General features: G+C 44.6%; 1 protein-coding gene across 1 annotated transcript in view; it reads left to right on the plus strand.

The window, feature by feature from the left end:
- The window catches only part of LOC110532731 (fidgetin-like protein 2), a 36,939-nt gene extending 11,964 nt beyond the window's left edge, over nt 1-24,975 (plus strand). The window contains exon 3 of the mRNA XM_021616844.2: nt 18,499-24,975. Coding sequence (XP_021472519.1) covers nt 18,499-20,342 — 1,844 coding nt within the window. The 3' untranslated portion in view covers nt 20,343-24,975. The remainder of the gene's footprint in view (nt 1-18,498) is intronic.
- The last annotated feature ends 2,120 nt before the right edge of the window (nt 24,976-27,095 follow it).

The following is a 27,095-nucleotide window of genomic DNA, read 5'->3' on the forward strand; positions in this document are numbered from 1 at the left end:
GAAGACAGGGAGAGATGGAAAGAGGAAGACAGGGAGAGAGGAAGAGAGGGAGAGAAGAAGAGAGGGAGAGAGGGGGAGACGGAGAAAAAGAGGAGGTTGGAAGGTTGATGACTTTAGCGGCAGGAACCCTGTTGTTTCTAAACCCTCATTTCACAGGCAGCCACTGTTCTGGTTCAGAGTTCAGGCTACCACTGTTCTGGTTCAGAGTTCAGGCTACCACTGTTCTGGTTCAGAGTTCAGGCTACCACTGCTCTGGTTCAGAGTTCTGGCTACCACTGTTCTGGTTCAGAGTTCTGGCTACCACTGTCCTGGTTCGGAGTTCAGGCTACCACTGCTCTGGTTCAGAGTTCAGGCTACCACTGTCCTGGTTCAGAGTTCAGGCTACCACTGCTCTGGTTCAGAGTTCAGGCTACCACTGTTCTGGCTCAGAGTTCAGGCTACCACTGTTCTGGTTCAGAGTTCAGTCTACCACTGCCCTGGTTCAGAGTTCAGGCTACCACTGCTCTGTTTCAGAGTTCAGGCTACCACTGTTCTGGTTCAGAGTTCAGGCTACCACTGCTCTGGTTCAGAGTTCTGGCTACCACTGCTCTGGTTCAGAGTTCAGGCTACCACTGTCCTGGTTCAGAGTTCAGGCTACCACTGCTCTGGTTCAGAGTTCAGGCTACCACTGTTCTGGTTCAGAGTTCAGGCTACCACTGTTCTGGTTCAGAGTTCAGGCTACCACTGCTCTGTTTCAGAGTTCAGGCTACCACTGTTCTGGTTCAGAGTTCAGGCTACCACTGTTTTGGTTCAGAGTTCAGGTTACCACTGTGTTCTGGTTCAGAGTTCTGGCTACCACTGTTCTGGTGCTGAGTTCAGGCTACAACTATTCCGGTTCAGAGTTCAGGCTACCACTGTTCTGGTTCAGAGTTCAGGCTACCACTGTTCTGGTTCAGAGTTCAGGCTACCACTGCTCTGGTTCAGAGTTCAGGCTACCACTGTTCTGGTTCAGAGCTGTTGTGAACTGATAGAACTGTTGTGAACTGATAGAACTGCTGTGAACTGATAGAACTGTTGTGAACTGTTGTAACTGTTGTGAACTGATAGAACTGTTGTGAACTGATGGAACTGTTGTGAACTGATGGAACTGTTGTGAACTGATAGAACTGTTGTGAACTGATAGAACTGTTGTGAACTGATAGAACTGTTGTGAACTGATAGAACTGTTGTGAACTGATAGAACTGCTGTGAACTGATAGAACTGTTGTGAACTGATAGAACTGTTGTGAACTGATAGAACTGTTGTGAACTGATAGAACTGTTGTGAACTGATAGAACTGTTGTGAACTGATAGAACTGCTGTGAACTGATAGAACTGTTGTGAACTGTTGTAACTGTTGTGAACTGATAGAACTGTTGTGAACTGATGGAACTGTTGTGAACTGATAGAACTGTTGTGAACTGATAGAACTGTTGTGAACTGATAGAACTGTTGTGAACTGATAGAACTGTTGTGAACTGATAGAACTGTTGTGAACTGACTTCCATCAGGCAGACCATACATACTGACCGACCAATCAACACTCTCCTCTGCTCTCTTCAGAACACGTAGACCCAAGAATGTCACAAACCACGGGCGGAATGTTTAGAATACCCTTGAATGCCTCTAAGACTCCGGAACATTGCTTTCTTTTACTGGACTCATTCAACGCACCAAATCCTGGGCTTTGTCTGAAATGGTCTCGGCTAGCTCTGCCTGTACACACACACTACAGGTTTTCTTGTACTTTAGCTATAGCTAGAGGTTGTTTCGTTAGAATAACTGCTGTGTTGTGTACTGCTGTGTGGTGAGTGGTGTGAAGGGTTGGTAACAGATTGCTAGCGTGTCTCTTTCTGTACAGTGAGATGGTAGGAGAGTACACACAGTGGAGTTAGTCACCGTGCTGATGGTATCTGAGACCACTGACACAGAGCGAGTGGTGACTCTCTCTCCCTACCTCTCTCTCTCTCTCTCTCACTACCTCTCTCTCTCCCTACCTCTCTCTCTCTCTCTCCATACCTCTCTCTCTCTCTCTCTCTCTCTCTCTCTCTCTCTCCCTACCTCTCTCTCTCTCTCCCTACCTCTCTCTCTCTCCCTACCTCTCTCTTACGCTCTCCCTACCTCTCTCTCTCTCTCTCTCTCTCTCTCTCCCTACCTCTCTCTCTCTCTCCCTACCTCTCTCTCTCTCTCTCCATACCTCTCTTTCTCTCCCTACTTCTCTCTCTCGCTCTCCCTACCTCTCTCTCCCTCTCTCTCCCTACCTCTCTCTCCCTCTCTCTCTCTCCCTACCTCTCACCCTCTCTCTCCATCTCTCTCTCTCCCTACCTCTCTCTCTCTCTCTCTCCCTCTCTCTCTCTCTCCCTACCTCTCTCTCTCCCCCTCTCTCTCTCCCTACCTCTCCCCATCTCTCTCTCCCTCTCTCTCTCCCTACCTCTCCCCTTCTCTCTCCCTCTCTCTCTCCCTACCTCTCCCCCTCTCCCCCCCTCTCTCTCTTTCTCTCTCTCTCTCTCCCTACCTCTCATTCTCTCTCTCGCTACCTCTCTCTCTCTCTCACTACCTCTCCCCCTCTCTCTCACTACCTCTCTCTCTCTCACTACCTCTCCCCCTCTCTCTCCCCCTCTCTCTCTCTCCCTACCTCTCCCACTCTCTCTCCCTCTCTCTCTCCCTACCTCTCCCCTTCTCTCCCCCCGTCTCTCTCTCCTTACCTCTCCCCCTCTCTCTCCCCCTCTCTCTATCTCCCTACCTCTCCCCCTCTCTCTGTCCCCCTCTCTGTCTCTCTCTCCCTACCTCTCTCTCTCTCTCCCCCTCTCTCTCTCTCCCTACCTCTCCCACTCTCTCTCCCTCTCTCTCTCCCTACCTCTCCCCTTCTCTCCCCCGTCTCTCTCTCCTTACCTCTCCCCCTCTCTCTCCCCCTCTCTCTCTCTCCTTACCTCTCCCCCTCTCTCTGTCCCCCTCTCTGTCTCTCTCTCTCCCTACCTCTCCCCTCTCTTTCTCCCTCTATCTCTCTCTCTCCCTACCTCTCCCCCCTCTCTCCCTCTCTTTCTCTCTCTCCCTCCCTACCTCTCCCCCTCTCTCTCTCCCCCTCTCTCTCCCTACATCTCCCCCGATCCCTACATCTCCCCCAAATCATGCGAAGAGGAGGGTTAATGTATGTGGTGTACACGTGAACAATCTCACCTACATGTCAGAACTTTCTTTGTGGGGAAGACTAAACATTCCTACTTTCTTATGTTACTTCTGACTTCTAGCACTGGTATTTCAGCTTAGTCACACACACACACACACACACACACACACACCCACACACACACACACACACACACACACACACACACACACACACACACACACACACACACACACACACACACACACACACACACACACACACACACACACACACACACACACACACACAGCTGAGATACACTCTTTCCTCATAGACCTTCTATTCACCTCATCTGTTCCCTCATGTCCCCTCTGTGTGTTCGTCCGGCCGTTGTTCCTACCCTCTGGCTCCTGGCTCTTTATCTCTCGTCCAGAAGACCCCAAGTTGGGTCTGCCAGCTAGGGCCGGACCTGAATGAAACCTGAGAGAGATTCCAGGGGCCATGGATACTCCTGGAGGGATTTGGTGCAAAGAATCTGTAATCTGCACTTCAAACAGGCTCCTAAATCAGTCCCAGGCCGGTAGCCCAGGAGTGCCATAACCCTTGTTGCTGGGGGCCCCCACTGCTGGTGGAGGGATACCTTTTCTTTTCAACACACCAACATACATATGCCTGCCTGGCCTGATATTGAGTAGAGTGGGGCAGCTCCAAGCCTTCAGCTCCAAGCCTTCAGCTCCAGCAGTGCGGAGCATGGTTCTAGGGGTACAGCGGGTGGGTTGTACAGAGAGCTGGTGTCCATGTAGTCAGAGCAACAACACATCCCAGAGTTGGTGTCCATGTAGTCAGAGCAACAACACATCCCAGAGTTGGTGTCCATGTAGTCAGAGCAAAGGGAAGGGACAGAGAGAGGACAGATTATAAAGAGGGGGAGAGAGAGAGAGAGAGAGAGAGAGAGAGAGAGAGAGAGAGAGATTAAAAGCGAGAGAGAGATTATAAAGAGTGAGAGAGAGAGAGAGAGAGAGAGAGAGAGAGAGAGAGAGAGAGAGAGATTATAAAGAGGGGGAGAGAGAGATTGGAAGGAAACGATGGAGCAGAGCTGTAGAGGAGAGGGAAAGATAGAGACTGTAGGGGAAAGAGATGATTGGGAATGAGGGAGGAGGAGGAGAAGGAGGAAGGAGACAGATGGAAGGGGTGAGTTGTCATCACAGAGCCTTCAGACAGCTGTTCTTTGATATATTAGTGGAAACACACACACACACACACATATATATATATAGGGACCCTGTTTTTGTTAAAGGGGAGGGGGGATAAGTGGCTGACCATTTGTGGACGCGCGTTAGGTTAGTGTAGCAGGGTAGCAGGGTAGCAGGCACGGGGGATGGGAACAGTTGTTTCCAAAACTATGAGCACGAAGCACAGTGACACATCTAAGATATTTACTTCAGAGGAGTTTGAGTGTTTTAGAGAGCGTTGAAAAAGGAGACTATAAAATACCGACCGACGATCTTACATGGGATTCGCTTTTGCTGCACACAATATCAGCAGTATTTCTCAGTGTTTGTCAATTAATCAACATTTAAACAAAAACCAGTACGTAGTTAAGTGCTTTTCCCTTAAAAACAAACTTCTGTAGGAACTTTCATTAAGAACACATTCTTATTTTCAATGACGACCTGGGAACAATGGGTTAACTGCCTTGTTCAGGGGAACAGTGGGTTAACTGCCTTGTTCAGGAGCAAAACGACAGATTATTACCTGGTCAGCTCAGGGATTCAATCTAGCAACCTTTTGGTTACTGGCCCAACGCTCTAAACCTAGGCTACCTACCGCCCCGGCAGAAATGAGGGGAATAAGTTAGTTGGTACATCAAAGAAAGATACTGTCCATGTAATACCGGGGCACTGGGGACGGAGGGACATGTCTGAAATGGCATTTTTGTCCCCATCAGTTTAATCATTGGAATGTTTAATCATTGGAATGTTTAATCATTGGAATATTTAATCATTGGAATGTTTAATCATTGGAATGTTTAATCATTGGAATGTTTAATCATTGGAATGTTTAATCATTGGAATGTTTAATCATTGGAATATTTAATCATTGGAATGTTTAATCATTGGAATGTTTAATCATTGGAATGTTTAATCATTGGAATGTTTAATCATTGGAATGTTTAATCATTGGAATGTGATACAGAACAAGGCAGCGGTGTTCTTTAGGACCATGCGGACATCTCCGAGCGGTCGGGTAGGCTGTTTGGAGTGATACTCCGACTGGATAAACCAAAGTTGCGCCCCTGATTAAATAAACAGCTCTTCAACCCACATCTGAGTTTGTAGGGAGAGAGGCTTCATGCACTCTGCAAACATTTGATTACGAGTGTTTGGTAGGTTAGGTGGGGGTGGAGGAGGGCGTAGCTAGTTTACGGGGTTTGGTGAGTTAGGTGTGTGTGGTGGACGACATAGCTAGTTTACAGGGTTTGGTAGGTAAGCTGGGGTTGGTGCAGGACATAGCTAGTCTACAGTATTTTAATGGGTTGGGTGGGGGTGGTAAAGGAAGTAGCTAGTTTACAGGGTTTGGTAGGTAAGGTGGGGGTGGAGGGTCTCTCTCCCTGAATACAGGCTGACTGGATTGATCCAGGGAGAGCTATTGTTGTTTACAAACTGCTTCTTCTCCTCTCTCCTCTCCTGTCCATCCTCTCCTCTCCCCTCCTTTCTACCCCATCCCCTCCTTTCCTCTGCGGCCAGCGGAGATGATAGGTGGAAGTGGAGAGGAGGGAGAAGAGGAGAGGGGGAAGAGCCCCACGGGAGCAGTGTAACAGCATCGGGACACTCCAGCACTAGGTTCCCTGCCAAGCTCCAGTTTCAATCTCTACCTCAGAGAAAACCAGCTCCAGTCTACCATCACGACTCTAAAGCTCCCAGTTTCACTTAGTCAACCCGAAAAGCCATTGTGCCCTGGGGAAATGAGGAATACCAGATCAGTGAATGGCCCTGTGATTAGAGCACATGTAACAAACCATGGCAAAATATTTTGCAACAGCAAATGTTTTGCAACAAAGTTCAGGTAGTCCCTCATTTTGTCCCTCATTTTGGTGTGTTTTTGTCCGTTTGGTGTCTAGTGAATACGACCCTGACCCACATAGATGACACTCCTCAGCTCTTAAAACCCTCTCCTCTTTGCCTCCCCAAATAAAGCTAATATCAGTTGAGGAGGCTCCTCTACCCTACAAAAGGAGGCAGCAACTCACACAAAACTACACACTCACTCACTCACTCACTCGCGCACACGCACACACGCACACACGCACACACGCACACACACACACACACACACACACACACACACACACACACACACACACACACACACACACACACAGGTCCTTCAATAAATCCCTTGCATGAACAAAGGCTGTCAGAGGGCTAGCTGCTGCTGAATAGATTAGTAAGATTTCCATAATTAGACCTCAGGCAGCTTGGGATCCTCTAGGCTTTGTCTCAGAGCCAACAGGATGGTCCGAGTGGTGGACGACACACACACACACACACGCACGCACGCACGCATGCACACACACACACACACACACACACGCACACACACACACACGCACACACACACACACGCGCACGCATGCACGCACACACACACGTACGCACGCATACACACACACACACACACAAGGCAGGGCCGAGGGACCAGAGAGGATGTCTGGTGGACGAGCAGCTCTCACAATGACTGGAAAGACTCAGAGACAGTATTACTAAAACGGTCAGTATGGAACATCTGTTTCTTCCCTCTCTAAGGGGGCTGAGAGAGGACACACACACAAACGTAGGCAAATATGCAAACACCCAGAAGTTCCTTATCAGCCATCCGGCACAGGGTGCACTGCCATGTGAAGATGTAGTAAAGATATTGAGGAAGGACTTTCTTTTTACAAAATTTTACGAACACCTTCCTACTATTGAGTTGCTTTCAACTTTACAAGGTGTTTAAAGCATTCCACAGGGATGCTGATCCATGTTGACCCCAATGCTTCCCACAGTTGTGTCACGTTGGCTGGATGTCTTTTGGATGCTGGACCATGTTGACTCCAATGCTTCCCACAGTTGTGTCAAGTTGGCTGGATGTCCTTTGGATGGTGGACCATTGTTGACACACATGGGAAACTGTTGAGCGAGAAAAACCCAGCAGCGTTGCAGTTCTTGACACCCTCAAACCAGTGCGCCTGACACCTACTATCATACCCCATTCAAAGGCGCTTAAATCTTTTGTCTTGCCCGTTCACCCTCTGACTGGCACACAATTCATGTCTCAATTGTCCCAAGGCTTAAAAATCCTTCTTTAACCTTTTTCCTCCCCTTCATCTTGGTGATTCTGGGACAAGGAGAGCTCTCCTTTAAGGAGTTAATGGGAGCCTATTGGGTGCTAGCTCAAAAAACAAACATACATTTTGTCAACAGGAAGTAAAAACATTACAAATCTTTTACGAGATGTGGGATAATGAACTTGCCATCTGTAGTATCGTATTGCTTTGGAATCGTGACACTAATACATACTTACGAGGAAAAAAGGCACGTTTCTCGACATATACACTGACTTTGAGAAGCGAGTGCGTGATGATTAGCTTAGCAACCACGTGACGCAGCATGACAACGTGAACGCGATTAGTCGACAGTCTGCTGGGTGGGGCGTTATGCGTTCCTTCATTCATTGAATTCCTATCTAATTTCTATAATATCTCTGGCAACGGCACCATGCAATGCACCCTGGACTAAAGAGGCAGACAAATAGGAAGCATGTCCTAGACATTCTGTAAAATAAAAAAATTCTCAAGGTAGGAATTTCGCAAAAATATGAACTATGGCTATTCAAGAGAAAACGTCCTCCTGATTCAAGAGAAAACGTCCTCCTGAGTAAAAACACACAAACAAGCACAAAAACAATATAACATTCAAAACGGGTGAACCTTCCCTTTAACTGCAGTGGGCTAAATTAGGTTCACACAGAGTGTTTCTGGGTAGTCTTAAACAAATCTACTTTGAAACAAAAGTATACACCTCACACACATGGCTATGGGCTTAAAAAATTGAAAACACCTGTACCATGTCAGATATAGAGTTAAAATGTATTACATTTTCAGTTTGCATCCCATTATTACACTTTATATACATCACAGAAGACTGAAATATAACAAAACCATTTGACATAGAAACACTGGATTTTCTGCAGTTTTTTTAAATGAATTAATAATTATATAAATAACATTCCACCCATGAGGCCACTAGGTCATTTGTCTGCCGGACTGGGCTGCATACTCTTCCATTCACACAGTAAAGCAGATATCTTCATTCAGTAAGCATCCAAAACAACTGAGACTGAGAGAATCTCAGTAGTTGTTACTGCCTATAACCTTTCTAAACTGGTTTTTATTTTACCAATAATCTGGTGTGATTATGAACAGTTCACTGAGAGGTCTCTGTGTCTGAAATACTACATAACTAAAACCCACTAGTCCATTTACATTGTCCTGATTTCCGCCTGTTGATCTTAGCATCCTCGCTCCATGTGCCCACCTCCACGCTGTATTCATCTGGGACTAGCAGACATGTAGATTAAAGCCTGTTCAGGTTATTGTGGAGGGAATAGAGACGCTGCTGCTCTACAGAACTAAATCTAATTACAGAATCAGACAGAGAGAGAGCAACTAGAGGACAACTCCCTCCCTTTGTCCACTGCAGGTTTATGAGTTGCCCTGGGCTCCCATCCATCTCTGTCACACACTGGCTCCATTATTGAGCCTTAGGCGGCTAACAAACTGCCTACTGCTGCCTGGTCTAGTCTTGCTGCCTGGTTTAGTCCTGCTGCCTGGTTTAGTCCTGCTGCCTGGTTTAGTCTTGCTGCCTGGTCTAGTCTTGCTGCCTGGTTTAGTCCTGCTGTCTGGTTTAGTCCTGCTGCCTGTTCTAGTCCTGCTGCCTGTTCTAGTCCTGCTGTCTGGTTTAGTCCTGCTGCCTGGTTTAGTCTTGCTGCCTGGTCTAGTCCTGCTGCCTGGTCTAGTCCTGCTGCCTGGTTTAGTCCTGCGGTCTGGTCTAGTCTTGCTGCCTGGTCTAGTCCTGCTGCCTGGTCTAGTCTTGCTGCCTGTTCTAGTCCTGCTGCCTGGTCTAGTCCTGCTGCCTGGTTTAGTCCTGCTGCCTGGTCTAGTCCTGCTGCCTGGTCTAGTCCTGCTGCCTGGTTTAGTCCTGCTGCCTGGTTTAGTCCTGCTGCCTGTTCTAGTCCTGCTGTCTGGTCTAGTCCTGCTGCTTGGTTTAGTCCTGCTGCCTAGTCTAGTCCTGCTGCCTGGTTTAGTCCTGCTGCCTGCTACAGATGGGAATGACCTGAGTATTTTTTTTCTCTCTCGCTTAGTCTCTTTCTCTCTCTTTGTCTCTCTCTTACTCTTTCTCTTTCTTTCTTTTTACCTCTCTCACTTCCTCTTGTCACTTCCTGTTGAACGCGAGACAAGGAAGAGTTTGGTTTGTTGGTTTGGAAAGTTTTGAAAATCGTTTGAAAAAGTTTGGTTATAGCTAGCTCCCTTTTGAGTTTGGATCCAGCGACACAGTTGGCATCAGTTGCTGGGACGCTACAATTTGTCCAGTGATCCTGCTGACCAAGGCCGGGTCTGAGGAGCTGTTTGGTATAGCAGCTAGCCTAGCTGCTAGCTAGCTGCCTATCAAGCTACCAGGGTTTTCCTGAGGGCTTGAAGGCAGCCCGCGGGAGGTTAGCCTATGTAGCTGGGACAGGGGATTGTCTCGGGCTTGGGGCTGTCTAGACGCTTGATATTTTGTTGTTGTTGTTGTTGTTTTCAATATTCCCTGCGACCTGCCCTGTCTGAAACTGCGAGGAGTAAAAGCATAACCTACTGTTGTTACCATGACAAATACCAAAGCCGGTGGGAGTACTGTTGAGGACAGTGGTGTCTCTCGATCACAGGTGAAGGATCTTTTAAACGAACAAAAATAGTTCTGCAAGCAGTTGTTACAACAACAAGAATGTAGCTTCAAGTGTTTTGTCCAAATACTGGTGGAGTCAACTAATAAAAGAATGGACGACCTGACCAGAGAGGTCCAGAACCTGAAGAACAATTTGCTGTTCTCCCAAGATCAGCTCGATGAGTTTAAACAGGAGAACAGCAAGGTGACAGAAATCATTGAGAGAGGACATCAGTTCTGTATGTGAATCCATGATAACAATGACAAAGAAATCAGATTATCTTGAGGGACAATCAAGGCGGAACAACATGGTTGTGGACGGAATTGCAGAATCTCCACATGAGACCTGGATGGAGTCTGAGGACAAAGTGAGGGAAAGTATCTCGGAGAAACTGAAGATGGACCACAGGAACATTTCAATAGTGGTCAAGTTCCTGAGGTTCAAGGACAAGGTAGCTGTGGGGACATTGCTTACATCCGCTATGGCAGACTCATTTTCCAGCCTCCTTCTCAAAAGCCTGGAAGGGATAAGAGAGCCAAGCCTATGGGTTCGTAGCTTCAACCTCGTAGCACACACACACTTACACACACCAACTGATTAATGGACTGCTGAATGTATATTGTTTTCTCTTGCTTTGTTTGCTCTTTTCCATATTATGTCTATCGCTGATCAGCTACCCAGGAAAGGGCTGAAAATAGCTCATATATACATATGTAGCCTTAGAAATAAGGTTAATGAAATCAATAACATCATATATTAGCATCAGATAACATTCATATATTAGCATCAGATAACATTCATATATTAGCATCAGATAACATTCATATATTAGCCATTTCTGTGACACACTTAGGTAATTAATTTGATGATACAGCAGTATAAATACAAGGATATAACATCTACAGAAGAGACAGGAATGCTTATGGTGGTGGTGTTGCTGTATACAGTATATTCAGAGCCATATCTCTGTAATGCTTAGAGAAGATCTTATGTCAAGTGTTATTGAAGTGTTGTGGTTGCAGGTTCACTTGGCACACCTAAAGCCTTTTCTTTTGGGGTGTTGCTATAGTCCACCAAGTGTGTCAGTATCAGTATCTAAATGATATGTGTGAAATGCTTGATAGTGTATGTGATGTAAACAGAGAGGTATACTTTCTTGGGGACCTGAATATTGACTGGTTTTCATCAAGCTGTCTGCTCAAGAGGAAGCTTCTCACTGTAACCAGTGCCTGTAATCTGGTTCAGGTTATTAATCAATTTACCAGGAGGTTTACAAACACTACAGAAACAAGATCATCCACATGTATTGATCACATGTTTACTAATACTGTAGAACTTTGTTCTAAAGCTGTATCCGTACCCATTGGATGCAGTCATCACATTACAGTGGTTATATCCAGGAAAGCCAAAGTTCCAACAGCTGGGCCTAAAATAGTATATAAGAAATCATACAAAATATTTAGTTGTGACTCTTATGTGGATGATGTTACAAATATTTGTTGGTCTGATGTGATTAATAAGGAGCATCCAGGCGCTGCACTTGATGAATTTATGAACTTGCTTCTTCCAATTATTGATAAACATGCACCTGGTAAGAAACTGACTGTTAGAGCTGTTGAGGCTCCATGGATTGATGAGGAACTGAAAAACTGTGCGGCTGAAAGAGATGGGGCAAAAGGAGTGGCTAATAAGTCTGACTGCACATCTGATGGTTTTGATTACTGCAAATTGAGAAATTATGTTACTAAACTCAACAACGAAAAATTATAAACTGTATAATGAAACCAAGATCAATGATATAAAGAATGATGGGGAAAAACCTTGAGGTACTTTCAATGAAATTATGGGCAGAATTTCATCGAATCAGATGGCTTATTCATCACAAAAATAATGTTGCCAATTATTTTAATGATTACTTCATTGGCAAAGTGGGCAAACTTAGGCAGGAAATGCCAACAACAAACAGTGAGCCATTGTACATCGTACATAAAAAATAAATAAAAAAAGAATACTGAAGGAAAAGCACTGCAAGTTTGAATTTTGTAAAGTTATTGTGGGAGGGGTGGAAAAAGTATTGTTATCGATCAATAATGACAAACCTCCTGGCATTGACAACTTAGATGGAAGGCTACTGAGGATGTTAGCTGACTCCATAGCCACTCCTATCTGTTAATCTAAACCTAGAAGAAAATATTTGTCTTCAGGCCTGGAAGGAAGCCAAAGTCATTCTGCTACCCAAGAGTGGTAAAGTGGCCTTTACTGGTTCTAACAGCTCTTAGCAAACTGTTGAAAAAAATTGTGTTTGACCAAAAACAATACAAATTAACAACAGACTTTCAACATGCTTATAGTGAAGAACACTCAACATGTACTGCAATGACATAAATGACTGATGATTGGTTGTAAGAAATGTATAATAAGATTGTGGGAGCTGTGGTGCTAGATTTCAGAGCAGCCATTGACATTTTTGACTATAACCTGTTGTTGAGAAAACGTATGTGTTATGGCTTTTCAAACTGCTATATCGTGGATTCAGAGCCATCTACCTAATAGAACTCAAACAGTTTACTTTAATGGAAGCTTCCCTGTAAATTGTAAAGTGTGGTGTACCGCAGGGCAGCTCTCTAGGCCCTCTACTCTTTTCTATTTTTACCTATGACCTGTCAATGACATTAAACAAAGCATGTGTGTCCATGTATGCTATATGATTCAACCATATACGCATCAGCAACCAGAGCTAATGAAGTCACTGAAACCCTTAACAAAGAGTTGTAGTCTGTTTTGGAATGAGTGGCCAGAAATGAACTAGTCATGAATGTCTCTAAAACTAAGAGCACTGTGTTTGGTACAAATCATTCCCTAAGTTCTAGTACTCAGCTGACTCTGGTAATGAATGGTGTGGCTGTTGAACAAGTTGAGGAGACTAAATTACTTGGTGTTAGCGTAGATTGTAAACTATCAATAAATATTGATTCAATGGTTGTAAAGATGAGTAGAGGTCTGTGCATAATAAAGAGACACTCTGCTTTTTTGACACAACACTCCACAAAGTCCTGCAGGCTCTAGTTTTATCTTATCTTGATTATTGTCCAGTCATATGACCAGGTGCTGCAAAGAAAGTTAAGCTGCAGCTGGTTAGTTAAGCTGCAGTTGGTTAGTTAAGCTGCAGTTGGTCCAGAACAGAGTGTCACGTCTTGCTCTTCATTGTAATCAGAGGGATAATATTAATACTAGTTGAGAAAAGACTGACTGCTCCACTTCTTGTTTTTGTTGGCAACATTAATGTGTTGGAAATTCCAAGTTGTTTGTATAGTCAACTAACACACAGCACTGACACAAACAATTACCAGACTTGCTGTTAGGGGTCTTATCACTGTCCCCAGGTTTAGAACAAATTCAAGAAAATGCACAGTATTATACAGGGCCACGAGTGCATGGAATTTCCTTCCATCTTACACAGCGCAAGTGAACAGCAAACCTGTTTTAAAAAAACAAATAAAGCAAAACCTCGTGGCACAATGCCTCTCCCCGATGTGACCTACGTTTTGTGTGTTTGTTTTCAAATCAAATCAAATTTATTTATATAGCCCTTGTTACATCAACTGATATCTCAAAATGCTGTACAGAAACCCAGCCTAAAACCCCAAACAGCAAGCAATGCAGGTGTAGAAGCGAGGTGGCTAGGAAAAACTCCCTAGAAAGGCCAAAACCTAGGAAGAAACCTGGAGAGGAACCAGGCTTTGAGGGGTGGCCAGTCCTCTTCTGGCTGTGCCGGAAATAATAATAATCACAGTAGTTGTTGAGGGTGCAGCAAGTCAGCACCTCAGGAGTAAATGTCAGTTGGCTTTTCATAGCCGATCATTAAGAGTATCTCTACCTCTCCTGCTGTCTCTAGAGAGTTGAAAACAGCAGGTCTGGAACAGGTAGCACGTCCGGTGAACAGGTCAGGGTTCCATAGCCGCAGGCAGAACAGTTGAAACTGGAGCAGCAGCACGGCCAGGTGGACTGGGGACAGCAAGGACTCGTCATGCCAGGTAGTCCTGAGGCATGGTCCTTGGGCTCTGGTCCTCCGAGAGAGAGAAAGAAAGAGAGAATTAGAGAGAGCATACTTAAGTTCACACAGGACACCGGATAAGACAGGAGAAGTACTCCAGATATAACAGACTGACTCTAGCCCCGCGACACATAATCTACTGCAGCATAAATACTGGAGGCTGAGACAGGAGGGGTCAGGAGACACTGTGGCCCCATCCGATGATACCCCCGGACAGGGCTAAACAGGCAGGATAAAACCCCACCCACTTTGCCAAAGCACAGCCCCCACACCACTGGAGGGATATCTTGACATATTAACATGTACAGTATGTGTAACTGATAGATGCACACACACACACTACATGTTAATATTTTTAGTTGTGTGTAAATTCTAAAGTATTTTCCCTGTAATGTCTTTTTCGTTATACGTTGGCCCCCAGTAAGACTAGCTGTTGCAATTGGTGTCGGCTAATGGGGATCCTAATAAATATTTTTCTCACTCTCTCGCTCTCATTTTCTCAGTGTTTCTCCTTCCCCCTCTCTCGCTCTTTCTCTCTTTTTCTCAGTGTTTCTCCTTCTCTCTCTCGCTCTCTCTCTTTTTCTCAGTGTTGCTCCTCATCTCTCTCTCTCTCTAACTCTCTCGCACTTTCTCTCTTTTTGTCAGTGTTTCTCCTTCTCTCTCTCTCGCTCTCTCTCTCTCTTTTTCTCAGTTTCTCCTCCTCTCTCTCTTTCTGTTTCCCTGTTTCTATTTCTCCCCTCTTCCTTTCTCCCTCTTCCCCCCGATGTTCCTTTTAATGGCGTAGAAGTCCCTCTCCCCCTATCTGTCTCTCTCCCTCCTCTCTCTCTCCTCCTCCATAGGGTCTATAGGGTCCATATGGTCCATACTATCATCACCATCACCACACCACTACAATCATCACCACACCCCTACTATCATCACCACTACACTACTATCATCACCACTACACTACTACCATCACCACTACACTACTATCATCACCACTACACTACTATCATCACCACTACACTACTATCATCACCACACCACTACTATCATCACCACACCACTACTATCATCACCACACCACTACTATCATCACCACTACACTACTATCATCACCACACCACTACAATCAACACCACTACACTACTATCATCACCACTACACTACTATCATCACCACACCACTACTATCATCACCACTACACTACTATCATCACCACACCACTACAATCAACACCACTACACTACTATCATCACCACACCACTCCAATCAACACCACTACACTACTATCATCACCACTACACTACTATCATCACCACTACACTACTATCATCACCACTACACTACTATCATCACCACTACACTACTATCATCACCACTACACTACTATCATCACCACACCACTACTATCATCACCACTACAATACTATCATCACCACTACAATACTATCATCACCACTACACTACAATCAACACCACTACACTACTATCATCACCACTACACTACTATCATCACCACACCACTACAATCAACACCACTACACTACTATCATCACCACTACACTACTATCACCACCACTACACTACTATCATCACCACTACACTACTATCATCACCACACCACTACAATCAACACCACTACACTACTATCATCACCACTACACTACTATCATCAACACACCACTACTATCATCACCATTACACTACTATCATCACCACTACACTACTATCATCACCACACCACTACAATCAACACCACTACACTACTATCATCACCACACCACTACAATCAACACCACTACACTACTATCATCACCACTACACTACTATCATCACCACACCACTACTATCATCACCACTACACTACTATCATCACCACTACACTACTATCATCACCATTACACTACTATCATCACCACTACACTACTATCATGACCACTACAATACTATCATCACCACTACACTACTATCATCACCATTACACTACTATCATCACCACTACACTACTATCATCACCACACCACTACTATCATCACCACACCACTACTATCATCACCACTACAATACTATCATCACCACTACACTACTATCATCACCACTACACTACTATCATCACCACACCACTACTATCATCACCACTACACTACTATCATCACCACTACAATACTATCATCACCACTACACTACAATCAACACCACTACACTACTATCATCACCACTACACTACTATCATCACCACTACAATACTATCATCACCACTACACTACAATCAACACCACTACACTACTATCATCACCACTACACTACTATCATCACCATTACACTACTATCATCACCACTACACTACTATCATGACCACTACAATACTATCATCACCACTACACTACTATCATCACCATTACACTACTATCACCACCACTACACTACTATCATCACCACTACACTACTATCATCACCACACCACTACTATCATCACCACTACACTACTATCATCACCACTACACTACTATCATCACCACTACACTACTATCATCACCACTACACTACTATCATCACCACTACACTACAATCAACACCACTACACTACTATCATCACCACTACACTACTATCATCACCACTACACTACTATCATCACCACACCACTACTATCATCACCACTACACTACTATCATCACCACTACACTACTATCATCACCACTACACTACTATCATCACCACTACACTACTATCATCACCACTACACTACTATCATCACCACTACACTACTATCACCACCACTACACTACTATCACCACCACTACACTACTATCATCACCACTAGACTACTATCATCACCACTACACTACTATCACCACCACTACACTACTATCATCACCACTACACTACTATCATCACCACTACACTACTATCATCACCACTACACTACTATCATCACCATTACACTACTATCATCACCACACCACTACTATCATCACCACACCACTACTATCATCACCACTACACTACTATCATCACCACTACACTACTATCATCACCACTACACTACTATCATCACCACTACACTACTATCATCACCATTACACTACTATCATCACCATTACACTACTATCATCACCACTACACTACTATCATCACCACTACACTACTATCAACACCACTACACTACTATCACCACCACTACACTACTATCATCACCATTACACTACTATCATCACCACACCACTACTAACACAGCCCGTACCACTACTAACACAGCCCACATTACTACTAACACAGCCCACACAACTACTAACACAGCATGCACTACTACTAACACAGCCCATACTACTACTAACACAGCCCACACTACTACTAACACGGCCCACACTACTACTAACAAAGCCTGTACCACTACTAACACAGCCCACACCACTACTAACACAGCCCACACTACTACAAACACAGCCCACACTACTACTAACATAGCCCACACCACTACTAACACAGCCCACACCACTACAAACACAGCCCACACCACTACTAACACAGCCCACACTACTACTAACACAGCCCACACTACTACTAACACAGCCCACACTACTACAAACACAGCCCACACTACTACTAACACAGCCCACACTACTACAAACACAGCCCACACCACTACAAACACAGCCCACACCACTACTAACACAGCCCACACTACTACTAACACAGCCCACACTACTACTAACACAGCCCACACTACTACAAACACAGCCCACACCACTACTAACACAGCCCACACTACTACAAACAAAGCCTGTACCACTACTAACACAGCCCACACTACTACAAACACAGCCCACACCACTACTAACACAGCCCACACTACTACAAACAAAGCCTGTACCACTACTAACACAGCCCACACTACTACTAACACAGCCCACACCACTACTAACACAGCCCACACCACTACTAACACAGCCTGCACCAGTGCAATAGAGATTGCGTCATCTGTGGATCTGTTGGGGGGGATGTATGCAAATTGGAGTTGGTTCTAGTGTTTCCTGGATAACTGTGTTGATGTGAGCCGTGACCAGCCTTTCAAAGCAATTCATGACTACAGATGTGAGTGCTCCGGGTACATTTTAGACAGTTTACCTTGGTGTTCTTTGGCACAGGGACTATGGTGGTCTGCTTGAAACATGTTGGTATTACAGGTTGAAAATGTCAGTGAAGACACTAGCCAGTTGGTCAACGCACCAGGAGTACACGTCCTGGTAATCCGTCTGGCCCAGTAGGCAAATGTTTGACAATTCTACCGGTGCGTCTGAGTTTTTAAGCAGCACCTTACAGTATATAACGTGGTGTCTCTCTGTCTGTGTCTTGTCCTCCAGGCCTGTATAAGATGCACTGGAACCCGGAGCATGCCCAGTCCCTCAGTCAGTCCCTCAGCCAGTCCCTCAGCCAGTGGCCTGAGCAGCACCTGGATGTGTCTTCCACCACCTCCTCACCGGCCCACAAGTCTGAGCTTTACGCCGCTGGCCACGCCCACGGCCGAGGTGGCTACGCCTGGGCCAATGATGACATCTCAGCCCTCACCGCCTCCAACCTGCTGAAGAGCTATGCAGAGAAGTACTGTGATGTTCTAGACTCGCCATACGACCGTCCACCGGGGCCCGCTGTAGGGGCCTACCCAGAGCCAGGGGCTTTCGGGGGCCTTATTGGCCTCAAGACTGAGCTGGAACACTGGCCCCTGAGCCACAGTGCAGAAGGGCTATACCCCGGGTCCCTGGATGGTCTCTCGGGCCCGAAGGCCGGGGCCACATCAGCAGGGCCCCCAGGGGCGAGCAATATGTCAGGGGTCAACAGTAACCTCTCAGAATCTTGTTATAGTGGTAGCAGCTCCTCCTCTGGCTCTCACTCAGGTGACTACAACCGCCCCAGCTACAACGGTACCTACGTCTCGCCTGGCTACTGCCCCCAGCCCCCTTCAGCACTCCCCCCTGCCTCCCTCCAACACCCCCTCCAGCCCACACCCACCCTGTTGCCCAGCTACTCCCTCTCCACCTCGGTCTACAACTACCCCCCCAGCAGCTACCCCCACCAGCCCGGCCTGGGCCCCACCTACAGCCACCCCTCTGCAGGGTACTTACCCCCGGGGCTGGCCGCCCCCACTCCCCTCCCGTCTCGGCCCACCGTGGTCGGGGGTAGCTACGGCTACCAGGAATCCAGAGGTGGGTTGAAGAGGAAGGCGTTTGAAATGTCATTAGACGAGGAGGAGGATGGCTCTAGATACAGTAAGTATACAAGCTACGACCCAGTGAAGCCCGGAGGAGGGGACTCTCTCTCTCCCTACAGAGTGGGAGATAAAGAAAACAGTGGCTTCACCACGGGCAGCACAGATCCCCAGGCCTTCAAGCCCAGTAAGCCCTCCTCCCAGCTCCTCGTGTCTCCTCCGTACAGGGTGGCTTTAGCAGGGGACTACAGCCCACCAGCAGGGATGACTGGGGAGAACGTAGGAGGAGGAGGAGGGTCAGAGAACCAGGGCTTCACCCAGCAGCAGCACCACTCCTCCCTGGTCCACAACAATAAACTCCCCTCCCTGCATGGCCAGGGCCAGCCTGGGTCTGGGCCAGGGGAGTCGGGCAGCCTGAAGAGCCCAGACCCCAGGCTTCTGGATCTAGTCAATGGGGAGTTGCTGGACTGTAGCCCGGCCCTGCTATGGGGGGAGCTGGCTGGGCTGACCCATGTCAAGGCTGCCCTGGAGGAGGAGCTGCTGTGGCCCTGTCTTAGGCCCAGCCCCGCTGTCCGCCCCCCAGCCACTGTTCTGTTATTCGGCCCCCGAGGAGGCGGGAAGACCACCCTAGCACGCTCCATGGCCTCCCAGCTTGGGGCCTCCTTCTATAGGCTCAGCGGGGCCATGTTAGCCTCTAAAGGCAAGGCTGAGGCTGAGGGGATCCTGGAGGCCACACTGCAGGTGGCGGGGTTGAGGCAGCCCTCCGTGGTGCTGCTCAGTGAGGTGGAGGCTATGGAGAAGGAGGAGGGGTTGAGGCAGGTGTTGCTATCTGCCCTGGAGAAGGCCCAGATGGAGTTAGGATCGGCGGGAGGAGCCCCTGGGCTGGTGATCATGGTGTGTGCCACCGGTAGGCCAGATCTGCTCCAGGATGCTGTGCATCGGAGCTTCGCCAAGCGCTACCACGTGGGCCTGCCAGATGCTTTTTACAGAAAGCCGAGTTGAGCGCAACGTGCATCTCCAGTTAGTTAGGATTCCATCCAAAGATCTTGGTTATTCGTGATCCAAGACATAAATCAGCAATGTGTTGTCAAGGTGACATGGTCCAAGGAAATGGATAGTCAGGGTCCTGTTCATGAGGCACCAAACAAAATAAAACATACAGAAACAGGGAAGGAACAACCTGGATTTGTCCATTAAGAAAAATGTATTTTCGATTTCCATTGCAAAACAGACTGAATAGGGCCAGGACTACCTGGACTCGTCCAACATAGAACACACATTTTTGTTTTCCATCGCAAAACTTTTTAAAACGTTTGCCCTAATGAACAGGACCCAGGGTTGATTTGGGAGAACCCCCTGTTGACTGACTGCTACTCTCAGGACTTTATTCATTACAGTCCTCCCCTGTGGTGTTTTAGATGTCATTACCTTATTCATTACCAGTCCCCCCCTGTGGTGTTTTAGATGTCATTACCTTATTCATTACCAGTGGTGTTTTAGATGTCATTACCTTATTCATTACCAGTCTACTCCTGTGGTGTTTTAGATTTCATTACCTTATTCATTACCAGTCCTCTCCTGTGGTGTTTTAGATGTCATTACCTTATTCATTACCAGTCCTCTCCTGTGGTGTTTTAGATGTCATTACCTTATTCATTACCAGTGGTATTTTAGATTTCATTACCTTATTCATTACCAGTCCTCCCCTGTGGTGTTTTAGATGTCATTACCTTATTCATTACCAGTCCCCCCCTGTGGTGTTTTAGATTTCATTACCTTATTCATTACCAGTCCTCTCCTGTGGTGTTTTAGATTTCATTACCTTATTCATTACCAGTCCTCCCCTGTGGTGTTTTAGATTTCATTACCTTATTCATTACCAGTGGTGTTTTAGATTTCATTACCTTATTCATTACCAGTCCTCTCCTGTGGTGTTTTAGATTTCATTACCTTATTCATTACCAGTCCACTCCTGTGGTGTTTTAGATTTCATTACCTTATTCATTACCAGTCCTCTCCTGTGGTGTTTTAGATTTCATTACCTTATTCGTTACCAGTCCTCTCCTGTGGTGTTTTAGATTTCATTACCTTATTCATTACCAGTCCTCTCCTGTGGTGTTTTAGATGTCATTACCTTATTCATTACCAGTGGTATTTTAGATTTCATTACCTTATTCATTACCAGTCCACTCCTGTGGTGTTTTAGATTTCATTACCTTATTCATTACCAGTCCTCTCCTGTGGTGTTTTAGATTTCATTACCTTATTCATTACCAGTCCTCCCCTGTGGTGTTTTAGATTTCATTACCTTATTCATTACCAGTGGTGTTTTAGATTTCATTACCTTATTCATTACCAGTCCTCTCCTGTGGTGTTTTAGATGTCATTACCTTATTCATTACCAGTCTACTCCTGTGGTGCTTTAGATTTCATTACCTTATTCATTACTAGTCCTCTCCTGTGGTGTTTTAGATGTCATTACCTTATTCATTACCAGTCTACTCCTGTGGTGCTTTAGATTTCATTACCTTATTCATTACCAGTCCTCCCCTGTGGTGTTTTAGATGTCATTACCTTATTCATTACCAGTGGTGTTTTAGATTTCATTACCTTATTCGTTACCAGTCCTCTCCTGTGGTGTTTTAGATGTCATTACCTTATTCATTACTAGTCCTCTCCTGTGGTGTTTTAGATGTCATTACCTTATTCATTACCAGTGGTATTTTAGATTTCATTACCTTATTCATTACCAGTCCTCTCCTGTGGTGTTTTAGATGTCATTACCTTATTCATTACTAGTCCTCTCCTGTGGTGTTTTAGATGTCATTACCTTATTTATCACCCTATTTAGCATCATTATTGGTCATTTGGGTGTGAAAAGAGCTTAGGATCTATCTGAATAACTTTTCTTTTTTTTTTAAACCCCAAAATATCAATAGTAGCTCATCGTCTCTTATTGACTTAAAACATAGCTTCTCACCAAAATCATGACATCATGACCATTACAAAAATCAAACTTTAAAAAAACGTTGAAATGGAACGTATTGGTCATGGTACTGGGCTGTATTTGATAATAGACTCGGTGGTTCGAGCCCTGAATATTGATTGGCTGAAAGCCGTGAGACTGTATACCACGGGTATGACAAACATTTAATTTGACTGTTCTAGTTACATTTGTAACCAGTTTATAATAGCAATAAGGCACCTTTGGAGGTTTGTGGTATGCTATATGGCCAATATACCACAGCGTAGCGTTGTTCCTAAGAACAGCCCTGAGCCGTGGTATATTTGCCAAATACCACACCTCCTCAGGCCTTATTGCTTAAATATACAACGCTATAATTCAAAGACATAAGCATAATGTCCACACATGTATTTGAATGTTGATTTATCACATATTCCTCGTTCACCAGTTCCTGAGAATGTTGCTTTAATACAAAATATAACACACACAGGCACTGCAAGGCAAGATGGCAGCTCCTTGGATGTTGCTTTAATACAAAATATAACACACACAGGCACAGTAAGGCGGAAGCCTTGTTTGAAATGCTCAGGAAAAAATGAATTTACCTCAGAAATTTGAAATAAAGAATGTATGTAATCTTCAGGTCTTGGTGGAGAGAGTAGAGGAGGAGAGAAAGAGGAGAGAAAGAAGAGGAGAGAAAGAGGGGGAGGAAAAAGAGAAGAGCCCTAACAGAGTCCTGTTGCATACACACTGCAGCTGTCTGTGCATATACCTTTGGGGAGAAACTTGAAAATGCTACAAAGAGTAACATTGAATGTAATTCAGGTATTTCACAGGATATTTGACGCCATAAAATCAATGGTTTTATTATTATATGTGAATATAAATACATGTTTTTAAATTTGAATGTCTATTTTTCTTTTGGTGGAAGGCTGGTTGTGTTTATGAAGTGTTATGTTGAACACAGAAAATATTAGATTTTTGTTGGACAAACTGTTTACAAATCAACCCAAAGCATTGTGTTTACATGTACTATTCACAAATGAATGTTATATACACATTTTATTGTAATAGATGCAAATCTTCATTGAAAGATGTAAACAAAAGGTGTACATTTAAATGACACTTATATTTCAAACCTGGACACAGACAAGATATAACAGAAGAAAATAGAAGATGCACCTGAAGATGTTGTCTAATAATAAAAAGAGAGAAGCCTAGTTGTTAGACCATTGGGCCAGTAACCGAAAGGTTGCTGGATTAAATCCCCGAGCTGACAAACAAGGTAAAAAATCTGTCGTTCTGCCCCTGAGCAAGGCAGTTAACCCACTGATCCCTGGGTGCTGAAGACGTGGATGTTGATTAAGGCAGCACCTCTCTGGTTCAGAGGGGTTGGGTTAAATGCGCAAGACACATTTCAGTTGAATGCATTCAGTTGTACTACTGACTAAGTATCCCCCTTTTCCTAATCAGTATTATGCTTTATGTAAAATACAATACTAGATATAACATGTAGACAATCCAGAGGAAAACATATTCACAGTGTTGTATCTCTACCACTCTGTTTAACAAAAGTCTGGAAACATGAGGTCATTCAGTTCAGTTCTGTACTGACGTGATGTCATGAATATTGGTTTGTTACCATAGTTATGTAGACTGGAGGCACACGCTGGAGGATGATGTAATGTTCTTACCCCCCCACCCCCAATGCAATCTCATTATGGTAGTATCACCCCCCCCCCCCCCCCCCCCCCCTATTTTGGAGTGGCATTGCTCTGATTGGATATATCACCACTCTGGCCTCCCAGTGTCCTCAGTACAGCTGGTGTCTTCAGTCATGCCATACAGCCGGGTCAAACACACTGACCCCAAGGTTCAGGCACATATTGATCACTTTGTCTCAAATGGCACCCTATTCCCTTTATAGTACACAACTTTTGACTAGGGCCTTGGTCAAACGTAATGCACTATATAGGGAATAGGGTGCCATTGGCAACATGGTAGGTCTAATAAACTAAAAATACATCTTTAAACCAAGCAGGAGAACTCAGCCTTGGGAGGGTACTGAGAGATGGGTTAAATATGTAATCATTTACATGCAACTACATCAAGATACATAATTGATAATAATCATTACAGGCTGTTATAATTAGCTTTCAGATAGAGGTGTTGCATATCTGGCAGGGCCTGAGGCTTGAGGCCAACTGTCGTAGTTTAAAACAGAGGTAATGAGAGTTTAGTTCATGAATAGCAGCCTATATCTATACTATAATTAGTCAATGTGATTCGTTAAACATCTTTCAGCCAGTTCACCAGGCTCAGATTCCCCAAAACGTCCATGTTTGTCTAACATGTAGATTTAGAAGAACATACTTATTTTGTTAATTTTTCTGTCAGTTGTTTACTTGTTTTTACTTAATGGATTACCTCGCTAAACATATATGCTTGATGGTATCAGTCCGAGTTCATTAGCAGGAACGGCTCAGATCATTAGAAGGTATTGATGATTGGGTGAGGTAGCCCTTTTAAAGTGCAATGAGCTCACAACGTCTGGCTGATTTCTTGGAAAAAGACTTGGTGATAAACTGATTATCACAGAATAGTCACCCAATATGACTAAATAGTCATAGGATAGTCACTAAATAGTCTCAGATTTAACCGAAACACTGAGAGAGAAAGCCCTGTCCTGAATTGATCTGGGATAACGCTATACAATGCCAAAGTTTCAAATGAGATTCTTACAAATGGAGAAAACGTTTCACCAATGCAGCAGCATGTTAGGATCATATCCCAGAAGTCCATCACGTCTACAATACACCTGTTTGTAAATCAGTGTTTTGTCTTTATAAAGCCAATGAGGAAAGAAAAAAATACGAAAACAGTTTGTCCAACAAAAAAGCTTTTTTGTTATCTATTACTTATGTTATGTATTTACTACAGTGACTTTGTTTTTGGTTCTTGTACATTTTCTGTGACCATTTCTACCTCATTTTGCAACATCTTGTACATGAAGTATTGATTTCATGTGTTTTTTTATGTCTGTTTTCAAGCTGATAACAATGTTTTTGAACTGTAATAATGGTCTCCTTCAGAAAAGACGATGTTAAGAGAAGATTATCACACGCTATTAAACAGAAATGTGTCAATATTGAACTGTGGCATTGTGAGTCATTTTTGAATACATTTACTTCAGGACATTACCACACTTTCTTTACGGTTATAAAAGAAGAAGAGGATACAGGCCGGTGGGAGAAACAGAGGGAAGGGTGGATGGAGGAATTGAACTCCGGTCGGGAGCTTCATACATGTGCCGGATGATTTATCACTCAACCATGGCCTTGCATGACATGCGTTTTGGATCAGGTGTTCCCATTTCGCATTTCAATTGGATTGTTAAAGAGTTCCAATTCCAGAAAACGCTGGAATGACAACATTCCTCCTTCTTACCTCACTTTACATCCATATAACTGGGCTGACCCCAATGTTAAGGTCAGTGAAGTCACTCCAATTGATGAAAATATAATTTAATGATTCAAAACACTAATTACATTTTCAGACATCAGTAACATGGATTTGTAGTTAGGCAGTAGACCTACAAATCAAATCAAGCTTTATTAGTCACATGCGGTGAATACAACAAGTGTAGACTTTACCGTGAAATGCTGAATACAACAAGTGTAGACTTTACCGTGAAATGCTGAATACAACAAGTGTAGACTTTACCGTGAAACGCTGAATACAACAAGTGTAGACTTTACCGTGAAATGCTGAATAAAACAAGTGTAGACTTTACCGTGAAATGTTTACTTACAAGCCATTAACCAACAGTGCAGTTCAAGAAGAGTTAAGAAAATATTTACCAAGTAGACAAAAATAAAAAGTAATAATAAAAAGTAACAATAACCAGGCTATATACAGGGGGTACCGGTACTGAGTCAATGTGTGGGGGTACAGGTTAGTTGAGGTAATTGTACATGTAGGTAGGGGTGATATAAAGGTTTTCCTCCTCTTCTGACGAGGAGTATGAAGGATCGGACCAATGCGCAGCGTGATAAGTGTTCATGTTATATTTATTGGAACAGAAACACTAAACAAAATAACAAAAAGAGTGAAACGAAAACGAAACAGTCCTGTAAGGTGCAGCAACACAAAACAGGAAAAAACCACCCACAACTCATAGTGGGAAAACAGGCTGCCTAAGTATGGTTCTCAATCAGAGACAACGATAAACAGTTGCCTCTGATTGGGAACCATACCAGGCCATAGAACAACACATAGAATGCCCACCCTAACTCACGCCCTGACCAAACTAAAATAGAGACATAAAAAAGGAACTAAGGTCAGGAACTGACAGGTGAAGTGACTATGCATAGATAATAAACAGCGAGTAGCAGCAGTGTACAAAAAGGGAGGGGGTCAATGCTAATTGTCCGGTGACGATTTTATTAATTGTTCAGTAGTCTTAAGCTGTTGAGGAGCCTTTTGGTCCAATACTTGGCGCTCCGATACCGCTTGCTGTGCGATAGCAGAGAAACAGTCTATAACTTGGGTGACTGGAGTCTCTGACAATTTTATGGGCTTTCCTCTGACACTGCCTATTGTACAGGTCCTGGATGGCAGGAAGCTTGGCCCCAGTGATGTACTGGGCCATTCAGACTACCCTCTGTAGATCCTTACAGTCAGATGCCGAGCAATTGCCATACCAGGCGGTGATGCAACCGGTCAGGATGCTCTCGATGGTGCAGCTGTAAAACCTTTTGAGGATCTGGGGACCCATGCCAAATCTTTTC

The sequence above is a fragment of the Oncorhynchus mykiss genome, chromosome 9 (assembly GCF_013265735.2).
Source record: "Oncorhynchus mykiss isolate Arlee chromosome 9, USDA_OmykA_1.1, whole genome shotgun sequence".
Classification (NCBI taxonomy): domain Eukaryota; kingdom Metazoa; phylum Chordata; class Actinopteri; order Salmoniformes; family Salmonidae; genus Oncorhynchus; species Oncorhynchus mykiss.